General features: G+C 48.6%; 1 protein-coding gene across 1 annotated transcript in view; it reads right to left on the bottom strand.

Annotated features, from left to right (window-relative positions):
• LOC121160659 (SH3 domain-binding glutamic acid-rich protein-like) overlaps positions 1-14259 on the bottom strand; it is a 50370-nt gene that overhangs the window by 22244 nt on the left and 13867 nt on the right. The window contains exon 3 of the mRNA XM_040986637.1: positions 7803-7883. Coding sequence (XP_040842571.1) covers positions 7803-7883 — 81 coding nt within the window. The remainder of the gene's footprint in view (positions 1-7802; positions 7884-14259) is intronic.

Below are 14259 nucleotides of genomic sequence, written 5' to 3'. Positions count from 1 at the left end.
CGCCTCTGCCCACCTTCCTACACTGGGGGGTCCGGAGGCCCCGCTGAGACCACTTCACTCCCGCAGGTTCCCGCACCTTCCCGCAGGGGCGGCCTCACCTGTCTTACCTGTTCAGCTTCTGCTGCATCTTCAGGTGTCAGGTGTCAAGTCAAGTGAGCTGTAAATTTTTTTTTTTTTTTTTTGGTCAGGAGACATTCTTAGCCCATTTTCGGTTGCTGTCTCAAGAGCAGCTAAGACTCTGCGACAGTAAAGAACAGAAATGGGTTCTAAGGCCTGGGAATGTGCCAGGGCATGGCGCTGGCAAGGCCCCGGTGCTGCTCCAACCGATGGCACAAAGCAGAGGGCCCGGCAGCGTGAGCACGAACTGAAAACAGGAGCGCGGCCTCCCTTTACATCCCCCTCAAAGCAGCCCCATGACGGCCAGGTCGCCACATCAACAGAGGACGAGCCACAGGAAGGGGAGAGCAGGCCTGAGGTGGACAGCCCAGCCACAGTCACACAATGACCTCTCTCATGGGGCGACACAGACCTACACCTCCAGAGCACAGAAGAAAGCCCCAGGCTGCCAGCTCACTGACTGCGTGATACATGCTCAAGTAAATTTTCCTAGAGGAATAAATTATTAAATAAACAGCCCTAAGTGGTGGGTGGGAGCATTTCCCTTTTAACTTTATAACGTGAAATAATAAACACCAAAGATCGTGCTCCGAGGGCAGTCACCTGGGACGCCGCATCTCTCACTGGAGTGCCTCTTACTGGGTTGGAGACCCAGTTTTTTTATCCCAGCATGCACCTCGACAGCAGTGGGTGACAGCTCAGGACCTTGGGTCCTTGCCATCCATGCGGGAGCATGACGGAAAACACGGACAGAGGCAGGGCACACCCAACCATCACAGAGGGTCCCACCTGCCCGCACATCACTGCATCCGACCAAGAGTGGCGCCTCAGTTGACCTAACTCATTGTAATTCTCAGAAAACCCCCTCCTCGCTGTTTCCAGAAAGCCCCTGCTTAAAAGGCCAAATAGGAGCTTGCTCGCTCACTCTCCTTCTCCTTTCAAATTAAATTAATAAGTCCTCAAACAAATAAAGTGTATGCAGCTTCCAAAACATCCCACTGGCCACTTGGATCTTCCTGGCTTGACGTAACTCTTCCTTTGGAGCAATTTGACTCGGGTTTTAACGAGGATGTCTTTAAGGATCCTAACCAGGCAAGGCACAGGCTCATCAAGTGTTCTCTCTGTTCTTTAAGAGGAAAACGGCAACCACACGCCAAGTGAAAAGACAAAGCATCAACCTTTGCTTACATTTCTCATGAATCACACAGAACCTCACCAGCACTGTCTCCCACCAGCGGGTCGGGTCGGGTGTTCTATGGAACCCCGTGGCTTTTATCACATTGATGATTCCCGAATGTCACCCTCCACCCGGCTCACCCCAGACTGCCCCGGCCACCTGTAATGAATGTGTTACCATTACATCCTATGACCCGAATGCTCTTAAAGGGTATGGGCTGCATTCTCACATCTCCCCAGCTTACTTCAGTCTAGAAGCAGTCCCATTTCCTTGAATTTATTGCCTTTCTGTGACACTGAATGCTTGTGCGTCTCGATTATCTTCTAAAATGGTCTCAAGATCGTTTGGGCTGTGTGGTGTTTCTTCTGCCTAAACTAAAACTTCAAGCTAGTATTGCTTTATTCTCTTGTTTGAGAGTCAGAGAGACAGAGACCTCTCGCCTACTCACCCACTCCCCAGATGCCCACAGAGCCAGCAACGGGCCAGGCCAGCTCCGGGAGTCTCCCACGTGGGTGGCAGGAATCCAACCACTTACGCCAGTAGCGCTGCCCGCGGGGTCTGCACCAACAGCCTGAGCCAGAACCAGAACCCAGCCACCGTCACAAGGCACCTGGGCGTCTTAACTAAATACCCACTCTCAAGTCTCTATTCTGACTGTTAACATCAGGATAAAATACTGACATGACGGTTACCTCTATAGGAGACTTTTATGGTTTACTTAAGGACAGTTTCCGTTTAACAAATACGTGAGCCCTAACCATAAGGGGTGGAGAAGCTTCTAACTAAATGCACACGACCTGATTCCGTTTATGAACCAAATAGACTCAAGTTCTAGGTCTCCTGTTGATAAGCGCTGTGACCTGGAGTAGGCTGCTTGGACCTTTTCATCCTTAGAATTCCTTTATCTGTACATTTTCGTTGATAGCTGTTAAACGCTTGTGTGTGAGCTAGGTTTTTCTGAGGCTAGAATTCCATTTGGAATTCTATTGTAGAGGTTTCTATCCGTTTTTGTGTTTGTTTTCTTCTATAAGGTATATTTACTTATTTGCAAGCAAGAGTTTACAGAGAGACAGAGAGAGAAGAGGAAGAGAGGTCTTTAATCTGCTGCTTTACTTCCCAAATGGCCACAGCAGCCAGAGCTAGGCCAGTGCAAAGCCAGGAGCCTGGAGCTTCTTCAGGTCCCCCGCGCAGGTCCAAGGTGCCATCCTTTGCTCCCTTCCCAGGAGCATCAGCAGAGACCCAAATCAGAAGGGAAGCAGCCGGGACTTGAACCAGTGCCTATATGGGATGCAAGTACAGCAAGTGGAGGCTCAACCTACTATGCCACAGTGCTGGCCCCCTGCTTTGTTTTTTTAAAAGATTAACAAAATTCCCAACACTTCAAAAAGGCAAGCTTCAGAACAATTCCACATGAAAAATAAGACGAAAAAGCAGCATGATGTTGTGCTTGTAGGAATAGAGAAGGGAGAGAAAAAGAGGCAGTGAGAGAATTAACGATGGGGCGACCTCCAGGAAAGCAGGGAGACGGGCTTGGAAAAGGCAACAACAGGGCAACCTCGTGACTACAATGTTAGAGTTCTTCATCCAAGGAAACTGGCTATGACATTTCTTCTGGAGAGGAACAGAGAGAAAGAATTATAAAGTGGGACTCCAGAGAATGGGTGTTGGATGGAAGCTGGCATCAACAGCCACAAAGAGCTTGTTCTAAGTACACATCCCTGGGCCCCAGAGCAGGCTTGGAGAGCTCAGCCATCTGATTTGTTGTTGCTAAATTGAGAGTTTCTGAAACACAGCAGCCTAGTATACAAACAACAGACACGCTGAAAACAAAATTAAACAAAAAGTACCCAAGAGTCAAGGCCGAGTTACTTACAGTGATCCGTCTACCCGGTGGATGAAGAGGTCTGGTATATAATACAGAAGGTCTAGTCTTACAATGGACATGATTCTGCCCTAACCAAGAGTGGACAGGCATAATCAACATGGCGTTGATGAACGAAGAGAGCCACCTATTCTGTGATTCCATTCAACTCTATAGAGAAGAGACGCACGATCAATGCCTCCTATGGCCGGGACGATGTTTGCATTACACTGACAGCTGAAGGGCACTGGGTATCTTTCATGGGAGTGGCACAGTGGCATTACAAGCTAAGCCGCCACTTGAGTAATGCTGGCATCCCATTTAGGCAACACTTTGACTCCCAGCTGCTCCACTTACAAAAAAAAAGATTTATTTTTATTTGAAAGGCAGTGCTTACAGAAAGAAGGAGGGACAGACAGAAAGAGATGTTCCACCCAATGGGTCACTACCCAAATGGCCACAGTAGTTGGAGCTGAACTGATTCAGAGCCAGGAGCTTCTTCTGGATCTCGCACATGGGTGCAGGAGCCCAAGGACTTGGGTCATCCTCATTGCTTTCTGAGGCCAGAACCAGGGAGCTGGATGAGAAATGGAATAACCAGACTCGACCAGCATCCACATGGGATACCCCTGCCCCAAGTGAAAAGTTAGACCCAAGCTAGCCCTGAGGCCCAACTGCTCCACTTTTGACCCAACTCCCTGCTAACATCCTAGGAAAGCAGTAGAAGGTGCCCAAGGCCTTGGAGCCCTGCACCCACATGGGAGACCCAGAAGAAGCTCATGGCTCCTGGCTTCAAGCCTGGCTCAGTCCCACACTGTAGACATTTGGGAAGTGAACCAGTGGAGCTCTCTCTATGTGTTTCCTTCTCTCTCTGTCTCCCTCTCTGTAACTCTGCCTTTCCAACAGAAGTAAATGTTTTTAAGAACTATGTAACTGAAAGTTAAGAAAAACAATGGGGCCCAGTGGCGTGGCCTGGCGGCTGACAAAAATAACAGTAGAAGGAAGATACAGCAGAAAACTAAAGAAATATTCCAGAAATCAGAAACAGAAAAGAATATGGAAAATGGCAGAGAAAAGACAGGAAAATTAGGAAATCATTCCAGAAGGTCCCACATTCAAGTAATAAAAACTGCAAAGAGATGGGACAACCTACAAAGAAAAGTGAATGCCCACAGCCGTGGCCCCAACACCCGCCTCCTACAACTAAAGAAGGTGGCTCCCCAGGTCAACAAGCCCACAAAACCCAGCACAAACAACGAGGCCAAGGCCTACAACCCCAAAATCGGTCAGGCCCTAGAGTCCCCCAGAGCTGGGAGAAGTAAACAGGAACATGCAGAAAGCCTCTGGTGACAGACGGCCATCCACATCTCCGCAGCAACTTGGGCAGCCAGAAAGGCGAGGACAGCGGCACCTGCCCCACTGGCAGAGCAATGCAACATCCCACGGGGACGCTAGGAGAGCACAGACAACTGTTTTATAATGACCCTTGTGGGATCCTTGTGGGACTGGTGGACCCTCCCGATAGTATACCTGCATTAATTTGGCACAAAGTAAATCTTGAATTGTGTCAATCATCCTCGGAGAAATGAAATCCTACACTGACAGGCAGACAGGAGCCGTGGTTTGAAGAAATGTGCGATGCAACACAAGAGTGACACAGCACATTTTTCAGCAATCTGGCAAAGCAGGTTAAACAGCTGCTGTGATGCTGGCAGCCAGTATTTGAATGGCAGTTGAATACAGCTATTCAGCTTTTAAACCAACTCCTTGCTAATGCATCTGGGAAAGAAACAGTGACGGCCCAGGTGCACGAGTCCCTGCCACCCACATGAAATACCCTGTTTTCTTCAGAAAATCAGTCAACCCCAGGCAGGTCATCCCTGTAATGAAAATTGGACTGTCAGAAAAGCTTAGAGAAATAAAATCTGCTCTCCAAGATGGAACATTCCCTTACGCTAGAAAACCCTTTAGTGGGCTTCGGTTACAAAAACTAGAGCTGGTTTAGGGTCACCAAGTCCATCGATGCAGGGTCTGGAAGGAGGGGGCTGAGCAGCCATGAGAACTGGAGAAATGTCAGTAAGAGAGATGGGAGAACCGTCTAGAAGGCGGAAGGAGAGAGGAGGCAAGGGAGCATGGGCTCCCCATGCCAGGAAAGGGACAGGGCACCCGTAGTACAACACCTGCTGCATTCTCTCCCTGTGCCTGGAGAACTCCCAGCACACGTGGCTGTGCGGGTCTCTGCCGTTCGCCTCGCGGTCTCAGTCCACTGTCCCCGGACACCTCCTTCGCCACGGTCACCCAGGCCCTCCATGCTGTCCAAGGCCATGGTCTCCTTCAGCACTACTCAACACGACCAACCTCGTTTTGTTGGGTGGGAAATGACGCCATATACCCCTGGTCCCACACATCTTCCTCCACCCAGCTACAAACGTGCAGCTCGCCCCCCACACCTAGCCTGGCCTCCTTCCTTAGTTCCCTCTGCTTCTGCAGCCTCGATCCCATGCTGTGGCTTCCACATGTGCACATGAACCTGCAATAGTGCGCTACCCCACCACCTCACGTGTCTCACTGGAGCTTAATATCCCCAGTCACACCGGCCCCCCTCAGCACTGGACGGTCCATTCTCCCTACACGTAGCCTCTGGGTGTGTCTTAGCAATCCTCCCCCCATGTAGGCTCTCAAGCTGTGCCTCCACTCCTGTCCCTGCTCACTCCAGCTGTGTGGGCTGCGTGGGAGTCCTAAGAATCCACCCAGTTCCCTCCTGCCTTGGTCTCCTCCTGTTTGCTCTTCCCTCTGCCCCATCCTTTCCTGTCCACTTCTCCTTCATCTCCGGCCAGGCAGGTGGCCGAGGGTCCCTAACAGGACATGAGCCTTCACACTAAGGCACCATCTCTCCAACACAATCCCTAACCTAACGTGACTCCATTAACAAAATCCTATGCCAAATATTAGGTATTAAATCACACATAATTGTCTTCTTAATAACTGTTAATAAGATTGTGCATCACATTACAAGTAAGTCGACCATGGCAAAAAGGTAATTTTCAATAAAAGGTAAGGCTTTTCTCTCATTAGCCAAATGCAAACTCTACAAACTGAAGGAATTAGCCCAAGAAATCTTTAATGGCTCAAAGTGCTGGCCTGTGACAGACAGCATCTCCGTAATCCTCAGCCAACAGCATCTGTAAAATGTAAAATTCAAGTTCTTTCTCCCGTAAATCTCTCTTGAAATGAAACTGAGGGCATTCAAAATAATTAAACAACAAGTAAAGCAGAGGCTGGCATTGTGGCACAGTGAGTTAAGCTCTCACCTGTGATGCCAGCATCCCTTATGGGTACCACTTCAAGTTCAGGCTGTTCCACTGCTCCTCCAACCTGTGTTAACGTCCCTGGGAAAGCAGCAAAGATGGCATGCACACTTCCTGGGCCCCCTGCACCCAGGTGGGAAGCCGGGTTGAAGCTCCTGGCTACTGGCTTCAGCCTGGCCCTGCCCTGCTCATTGCAACATTTCAGTGGGGAATCAATGAATGGAAGATGTGTCTCCATCTCTTTATCTAACATTCAAATAAGTAAATGAAACTTTTTCAGCAATGAATGAATTAAACAATGTGCATCTGGCCTTGTCTGAGTCTGGTGACGTGTATGCGAGCCGTCGTGGAGCAGAGCAGGTGATCCATGTCCAAGTTCATGTCTAACACTGGCTCTGTGAGCACTGTCCCCGTTTAGCTACCAGCAGTCAGCCGACAGAGAACTCTGTAAGGACTCCGTCCTGTGCTCGAGTTGACATGCGTTCTCCTTTGTCGTCAGACTCAAGAGCCAAGTTCAACTGATTTTCAATAAGTTAATTAACATAAGGGCATACCATTACACATGAAAAGAATTAACACAAGCCATAAGACAAGTTAATTCATAACAATCTCACAGACACAACTGGGAGCTTATATGTTTATAACTTTAATTGATGCATTTAAGATTGTTGAAGGCAGTGCTATCTCTTATGTATTATAAAATTTACCAGAACAAGGTGAAAACACAGCAAAATTATATTTTTAAAAAAACTAGTTTGGGGATATTTTTGGTTAAAAAAAAAAGGCATTATCTCTAAACATAAGAACTTTCTCAGAATAATAACAATTAAAAAAAAACCTTCCTTGTACTCCCTTCAGCACCTTCATACTCAGATCGGGCCCATCCGTGTTGGCCTCATTCGGGCAGAAGACGCAATGTGCAGCATTTCATTTTTTTAAAATCACATGTATCCTTTGTGTTTTGGAGTTTTGTTTAAGAGTCAGAACTTGCAGTCACTGGTTCACTCCCCAAGTTCCTGCCAAGGCCATAATGGGGCCAAGTGAAACCAGCACTGCAGAACCCTGTGTGGGTCTCCATGCAGGTCTCCCATGCAGATGGCAGGAACCCAATTACTGAAGCCCCCCAGAGTATGCATTTGTAGGGAGCTGGGGCTGGCAGGTAGGCAGGACTCCGAGCGAGGCACTCCGAAGTGGGATGCGGGTGACTGCAGCGGTGTCTGAACCACTAGACCACGCACCCACACATTGCTAACTGGCCTTTACCAAGCAATCCTGCATCCTGCGTGCATTTTGGTTTATGATCACCTGTGCACGGCCACGGTGAGATGTGCCAGCTTACCTTTGAGCCTGGAGGGGGAGCCAAACCCAGGAAGGAGTAGATAATATTCTCTTCTTTTGCAGAGAAGAAAGAATCAAAATCCTTGAAGCAGAGAAAAAGAGCATTTACAACCACAGCACACTGAGCCCATAGAGCCAGCCAAGTTCATCTTATTTAATTAATTAGTCATTAACTTAGGAGCTAACACAAAAGGTTATCCCAAGATGCTCTGTCAAATGGAATCGATCTCAAAAGTTCAGAAGTCTGTGAACCTCCCATTTAGTTTTACATACTTTCATTGTGCTTATATAACATAGTGAGATTACACACACACACACACCTGCTGTCTGCTCAGGAATTGCTGCAAAGACCCAGCATGCCCATCCACTGGTTTCTCCAGAAGTTTCACATCTGGAGTTGGCTTATGTACAATATGGCTCCTACAGATGTGGGCCTAGATGCCAAGTTGGAGACTATATGGGACCTCCCTAGATTTGCTACGGTAGCTGCTGAGGACTTGCACCTGTGTCCAGCCACTAGCCCATGTGGGACATGGAGGATGAAGATGGGGGAAGTGAGAGAAAAGCCTGCAGAGTGACAGGAGGTCTGGCACACACCGGCGCTTACTGGAGTTCTGTCCCCACCCAGCTGAGGCCAACAAAGGTGTCCAGTCCTAACTGGTCAACAGCTCCAAAGGCCCAACCTGTTCCTAATTAGAACATAAAAATCCGTCATCCTGATGACTCAGTTACTGCCAGTCTTTGTCCTTGGGGCCACAACACAATTGCAAGCGCATTTCCAAAGGGCCCATGCAGCAGCCAGCCTCTGACACAGCAGGTTAAGACACCAGCATTCCTCATCCGAGTGCAGATTCAAGTCCCTCCCTCTTGGCTTCTAACCCGGCTCCCTGCTAACGGGCCTGGGAGGCCAGCAGGTGATGGTCCAGGTGCTTGGGGCCCTGCACCCATGTGGGAGACCTGGGTGAGTTGCAGGCTTGGGGCTCCAAGCTGGCATGGCTGCTTGCCATGGCAACCACTTGAGAAGTGAAGCAGCAGATGGAAGTTCTCCTGTCTTTCCCTCTCTTTCTGTCACTCTGTCACCCATTTACATAAATAAATAAATCTTTTTTAAAAATCACTTCTCTTTGATTCCCAGAGCACACATTTACTTGGTCTTGTTAAAACACACACTTAACTCAGCAGTGAAGTCATCGGTTAAGACATGCAGCCCCACATTGTACCACTTGGATTTCCTTCCCAACTCTGGCTCCCGGCTCCCGGCTCCTGGCCCCTAGCCCCTAGCCCCTGGCTCCTGGCCCCTGGCTCCTGGCTCCTGGCTCCTGGCTCCGGCTCCTGGCTCCTGGCTCCTGGCTCCTGGCTCCTGCACTCGCAGACACTAAGGAGCAGTGGTGAGAGCTCATGCGGTCAGGTTCCAGCTGCCCACATGGGAGCCTGGTGTGAGCTCCTGGCTGCTGGCTTGGCCCCACCCTACTGTGGATACCCCAGGCATTTAGGGAGCGAGCCAACAGCTGAGACATCACTTGACGGTCCTCTATTTGTCTGCCTCCCAAATACCTTCTTTTAAATATTTTAAAAGATATCCTTTTGTTTACCTGAAAGGCAGTGTTACAGAGAGAGAGATCTTCCATCCCTGGTCCATGCTCCACATGGCTGCTGTGGCCAGGACTGTGCCAGGTCAAAGCTAAGAACTTCTGAGCTTGCCACACAGATGCACGGGCCCAAGCACTTGGGCCATCTCCTGCTGCCCTCCCAGGCACATTAGCAGAGAGCTAGATCAGAAACAGAGCAGCCAGGACACAAACTGGCACCTAAATGGGATGCCTGCACTGCAGATGGTAACCCAACTCACTGTGCTACAATACGGGCCCCAAAAAACTGTTTTTAAAAATGACAAGAGCTCATGCAGGAGGGAGTTAAGAATGTGCACGACTTCCCAGTCCTCTCCCTCCTCCCAACTCCGAAAAGGAGAACTACTGTGCCCCACGACCCAAGGCTGTCTTCCTAGCCCACAGGTGAGCCCCGAGAGGCCCTGAGAGGTCTGATGAGCCTCAAGTCAAGGTTGCTGTGATCCCAGCAGGCGCTAGGGTGGCAGTCCACGTGTTCAGGGACTTTCTCATCAGTTTGCGTGCAACAGTAACAACGATCACAAAACTCCGCTCTGAGAACACTAGCAAGAAAGGACTCAAAAGGGAAGTGCAGGGTACTCCAGCGCTGAGACGGGGAAGAGGGGAGGCACTGAACCCGCGGGCCCACACGGTACACAGCCCCATGGGACGAGGGACAAATCCTTGGGCTGGGCCTGGCATGCCGGGCAAGTATCCAAGGCTGGGCAGCTGTCTACAGCAAAAGCCAGGGCTGTGGGAGCCCTGGTGTTCCCAGGAGGAGCAGGACGGAGGGCATGCCAGTGTCAGACTGGCAGCAGGGTCTGCAGCTAGGGCTGCAGACTGGCTCTGTGCGTGAGATGGGGGTGGAGCAAGCTAGGATCTCACACACGCTCACAAGCACACACGCACACACCCCACTGCTGTCGCCACCTGCTAGGAGGAAGGGAGAACCGTGAGCCTTCCTTATACCACGTCTCGCCAGCTCCCTCCACTGGCAAACCTTGGCACTGCACGCACTGCACAGGCCTTTGGGGTTTGGCTCTCAGAAGCAATAAAGAGACGACAGGACAGAAGCAAAAGGAGATTGGCCACACCTGATTTCACAATGTCAGCCTCCCCACCATGATGCCAGAATTAGAAACAGCCTTTCTCTGTCTCATGCACATGGATCCTAAATAGCAATCCTAAATAAAACACGAGCAGGCCTAATCCAGCAATACAGAAAAATGCAATACACTAAAACCACACTGGATTTCTACACAAAACAAAATGGCTATTAGCCAAAAAAGAAACAAAGATTGTGTAATGCACTGAAGCAAAAACTTGATCTTGATCCATCTTGATCTGTATGGGCAGGGGGACTCTTACTAACATGATTTTTTAAACGTTTTACCAAATGAGAAAGCTATCCTAATAAACAGAAAGTACATCACACCCAATGGGAATATACTCTTTAAAAATGGAAAGCAAAAATAGCTATTCTTACCATATCTAATCAATACCACTCTGAAAGCTCTAGCTAGTGCATTAGCCAAGCAAAGAAAGCAGACATAACCCTGCAACGTGGGGCAGCAGGTGAAGGTACTACAATGCTGGCATCCCAGATCAGAATCCTCCAGCAAGAATCCTCCAGTTCAGCTCCCTGCTAATACAGGGGGCTCTGCCACCACGTAGGGAACCCTGACGGAAATGTAGGCTCCTCACTTCTGCCTGGTTTATTCTTCAACCCGGCTACCGCAACCATTTGGGGAGTGAATCATGGATGGATGATCTTGTATCACTCTCTTTCCTCATTTCCCTCCCTCTCTCCTTCATTCCTCCTATGAGAGAGAGTGCGTGTGTGTGTGTGTGTGTGTGTCTGTTTGCCGCTTGCCTCTGTGTCATTTCACCTTTCAAAACAATAACCATTTTTAAGAGACATATTTATAAAACTGTCCTTAAGTACTCAATATATCCCAAAGTTATCTACATAAAAATTCAGTGAACAGGAGTGGTGCTGTTGCTGGATATTAATATAATGTATTATCTTTATATTAGTAATAATTAGGAAGAAAATAAATTTGAGAAGCAGGTGAGATGAGCTGTATGGGACACTTCCAAAACGACAGCAGGACACATGAAGAACATGTCAGCATTGTGGATGACCCAAGCACGATGACACAGCTTGAGAGCTCTACAAAAAATTCCCTGAAGATGCTGCTTCTTCCTGGACCAATCTAGAGTGACTCAGAACTCTCACCAAACTTTTCAGAGACCTGAACAAGATAATTAATCTAAAGATGAAAAGGCAAACTTCTGAGAAAAACCAAGAACTAGCAGAAGATGGCCAGTGTCAACATAAAGTACAACGGCAGATGTCACAGGAGCACAGAGCCAGAAGTGATGTCCGAGAAAGACCACACCTCTCCCCTCCGCGCCCCTGCCCGAGCACACGCAGAGCTGGCTGCACACAGGTGAAGGAGCAGACCACAGCTCTCCCCTCCGCACCCCTGCCCGAGCACACGCAGAGCTGACACTGCACACAGGTGGAGAGAGAATGGAGTGTGAAATGTTATGGATGAGATAACTAGCTAGCTAATTGAGGTAACATTTCTAAAAACTGCAGCAGCATTACCTCAAACCATCCAGTGAACTGCAGGTTCACAAGAGAAGACAATGAGAAGACAAGACTATCCAGACTGAAGAATCCATGGATCACAAGCGAGAGAAGAGTACAAAGAGAAGTCACGGGCTGAGAGAAGACGCCCACCATGTGTGATCCGTGAAGGGCTCATTGCCTTCTGCCACAGGCGAGGAAGCTTGGCACGCCCTGCGCAAGAACCAAAACCCAACAGAGCATCATAGGGAAAAGCCAAAACTCAACAGAATAGTACAAGGAAAAAACAAAACCCAACAGAGCATCATAGGGAAAAGCCAAAACTCAACAGGAAAAAATGTGCAAGCTAAAAACAAAACAAAAAAGCCACAGAGTACCTGACAAGTTGCAGGAAGAGCCAGTACTAAGTCAGGTGGGTACAAACACTGCGTGACTGACATCTTGCTCCCACCAGCATCCAGAATACGTCCCGATTGGATAACACTGAAGGTTGGTAGAGACACAAAACATGAGAGACCTCACCTGTTAGTAGCGGCGGTGTGCAGATCTGTACAACTACTTACAAGAAAACATTAATACTTTAAACATGTCCAGAGCTAGAGAATCAAGATGGCGGAATAGGGTAAGGACAGGTTTAAACATTTAATTAGGATGAAGCAGAGAGGACACATCCCAGGAAACAGGAGAGGACAAAACAACAGCAGAGGGGTACCTGGAGACTGACAGACACAGGAAAGCAGCGGACACAACTGTATCGTATTGCAGTGACTGATACTCCAGCGGCATTCAGCTAACGGCAATCTGAACTCCACCAGCAGCCGGAACTCCACCAGCAACCAGGTGGGAAGGGATTTTCCCTGGGAGCTTGGGAAGTGACCCAAAGAACTGTCCATCCTGCTGGTCCGTTTGATTTGACCAGGAGCAGAGAGAGCAGCAGATCCAGGATGGGCAGTGTAGGAACAGGGTGGATTTCCCAGCCCAGGCAGCCCCCTAGAGCCAAACTGGGAGCCATTTTGCTTAAGAAGCAAAGGCAAGGAAAAGGACTGAGCATACACTGAGCTGGGAGTGAACTCATTTCTGACTCAGTGAACTGCAGCAACATGGCACTCTACAGATTCCACCCAAGACAGGTCTGGGTAGCCCTCAGATCTGACGGCCAGCAGATCAAGAACTGTAGTAGTGGTACATCAGGTGCCATTTTGTACACTGTGGCAATAGCTTTAGGGCTGCAGGGGATAACAGCGAACTGAGCATGTGCTGAGCTCGTGAGAACTCACTGAGTTCCGTGGATTGCACTGGTCCCACAGGAAAATAATACCGACTGTGGCATCATATCGGTCAAAATAAGTCCATGCAGCACCCCGACCTAATGTTCATCAGGTTCAGACAAAATCAGCGCACCACCAACAACCTAGCTATATAAGACACCTGGTGTCTCCTTAATCCTGGGACCTGCTCCAACCAGAAGTGGGAGAAAGGTTGCACAGATAACGGTGCAACCTCAGCACGGTATCACAGGAGGTGGAGATTGATGAGCCAGGAGTTGGGGCTACAGAGTTCTTTGTGGAAATGTAACATAAGAACCCAGACCTGGAACTCGCTGGAGGGCGTGGCACAACTGACTGTAAGCAAAGAGCTGTGTACCAACTGCAACTAGTAAAATCAAACTGTAGACCTGTGAGTGACACAGCTTAGAAACCTGCCCCAAGGAGAAGAATCTGCTAACCAGAACTACAATGACCAAGAGTGAAAAAAGAGACAGAGGCTCAATGAATATTACTGCAAACTCCCCTGCAAAGAAACAAAACCCTACACCAACCTCAGAGTTAACTGAGGAAGACATCAAGAAAATGGGGGACACAGAATTCAGAAAACTCATTTTAAAGCTTCTGATCAACAATGAGAAGCACATACAAGAGATTAAAGCACTTAAGGAATATTTTACACAAGCAATAGTAGCAATAAAGCAAATCAAGGCTGATGTATCAGAAATGAAGAATACAGTAGAGCAAATTAAAAGTACAATGGAGAGTCTCCAAAATAGAATGAAGCAAGCAGAAGAAAGACTCTCAGAACTGGAGGGTATTTCCTGTCATCAGGGAGAAACAAAAAGCTGGAAGCAGAGCTGGATCAGGCCAAATAAAGCATTCAAGAACTGAAAGACACTTAATTAAGATGCCAAAATATAAGAGTTGTGGGAGTCCCAGAAGGTGCAGAAAGAGAAACTGCTTTTACAAATATATTTAATGAAATAATAA

The sequence above is a fragment of the Ochotona curzoniae genome, unplaced genomic scaffold, assembly GCF_017591425.1.
Source record: "Ochotona curzoniae isolate NIBS_2020 unplaced genomic scaffold, NIBS_Ocur_1.0 contig_4516, whole genome shotgun sequence".
Lineage (NCBI taxonomy): Eukaryota > Metazoa > Chordata > Mammalia > Lagomorpha > Ochotonidae > Ochotona > Ochotona curzoniae.
This window is presented reverse-complemented; position numbering and strand designations above follow the sequence as displayed.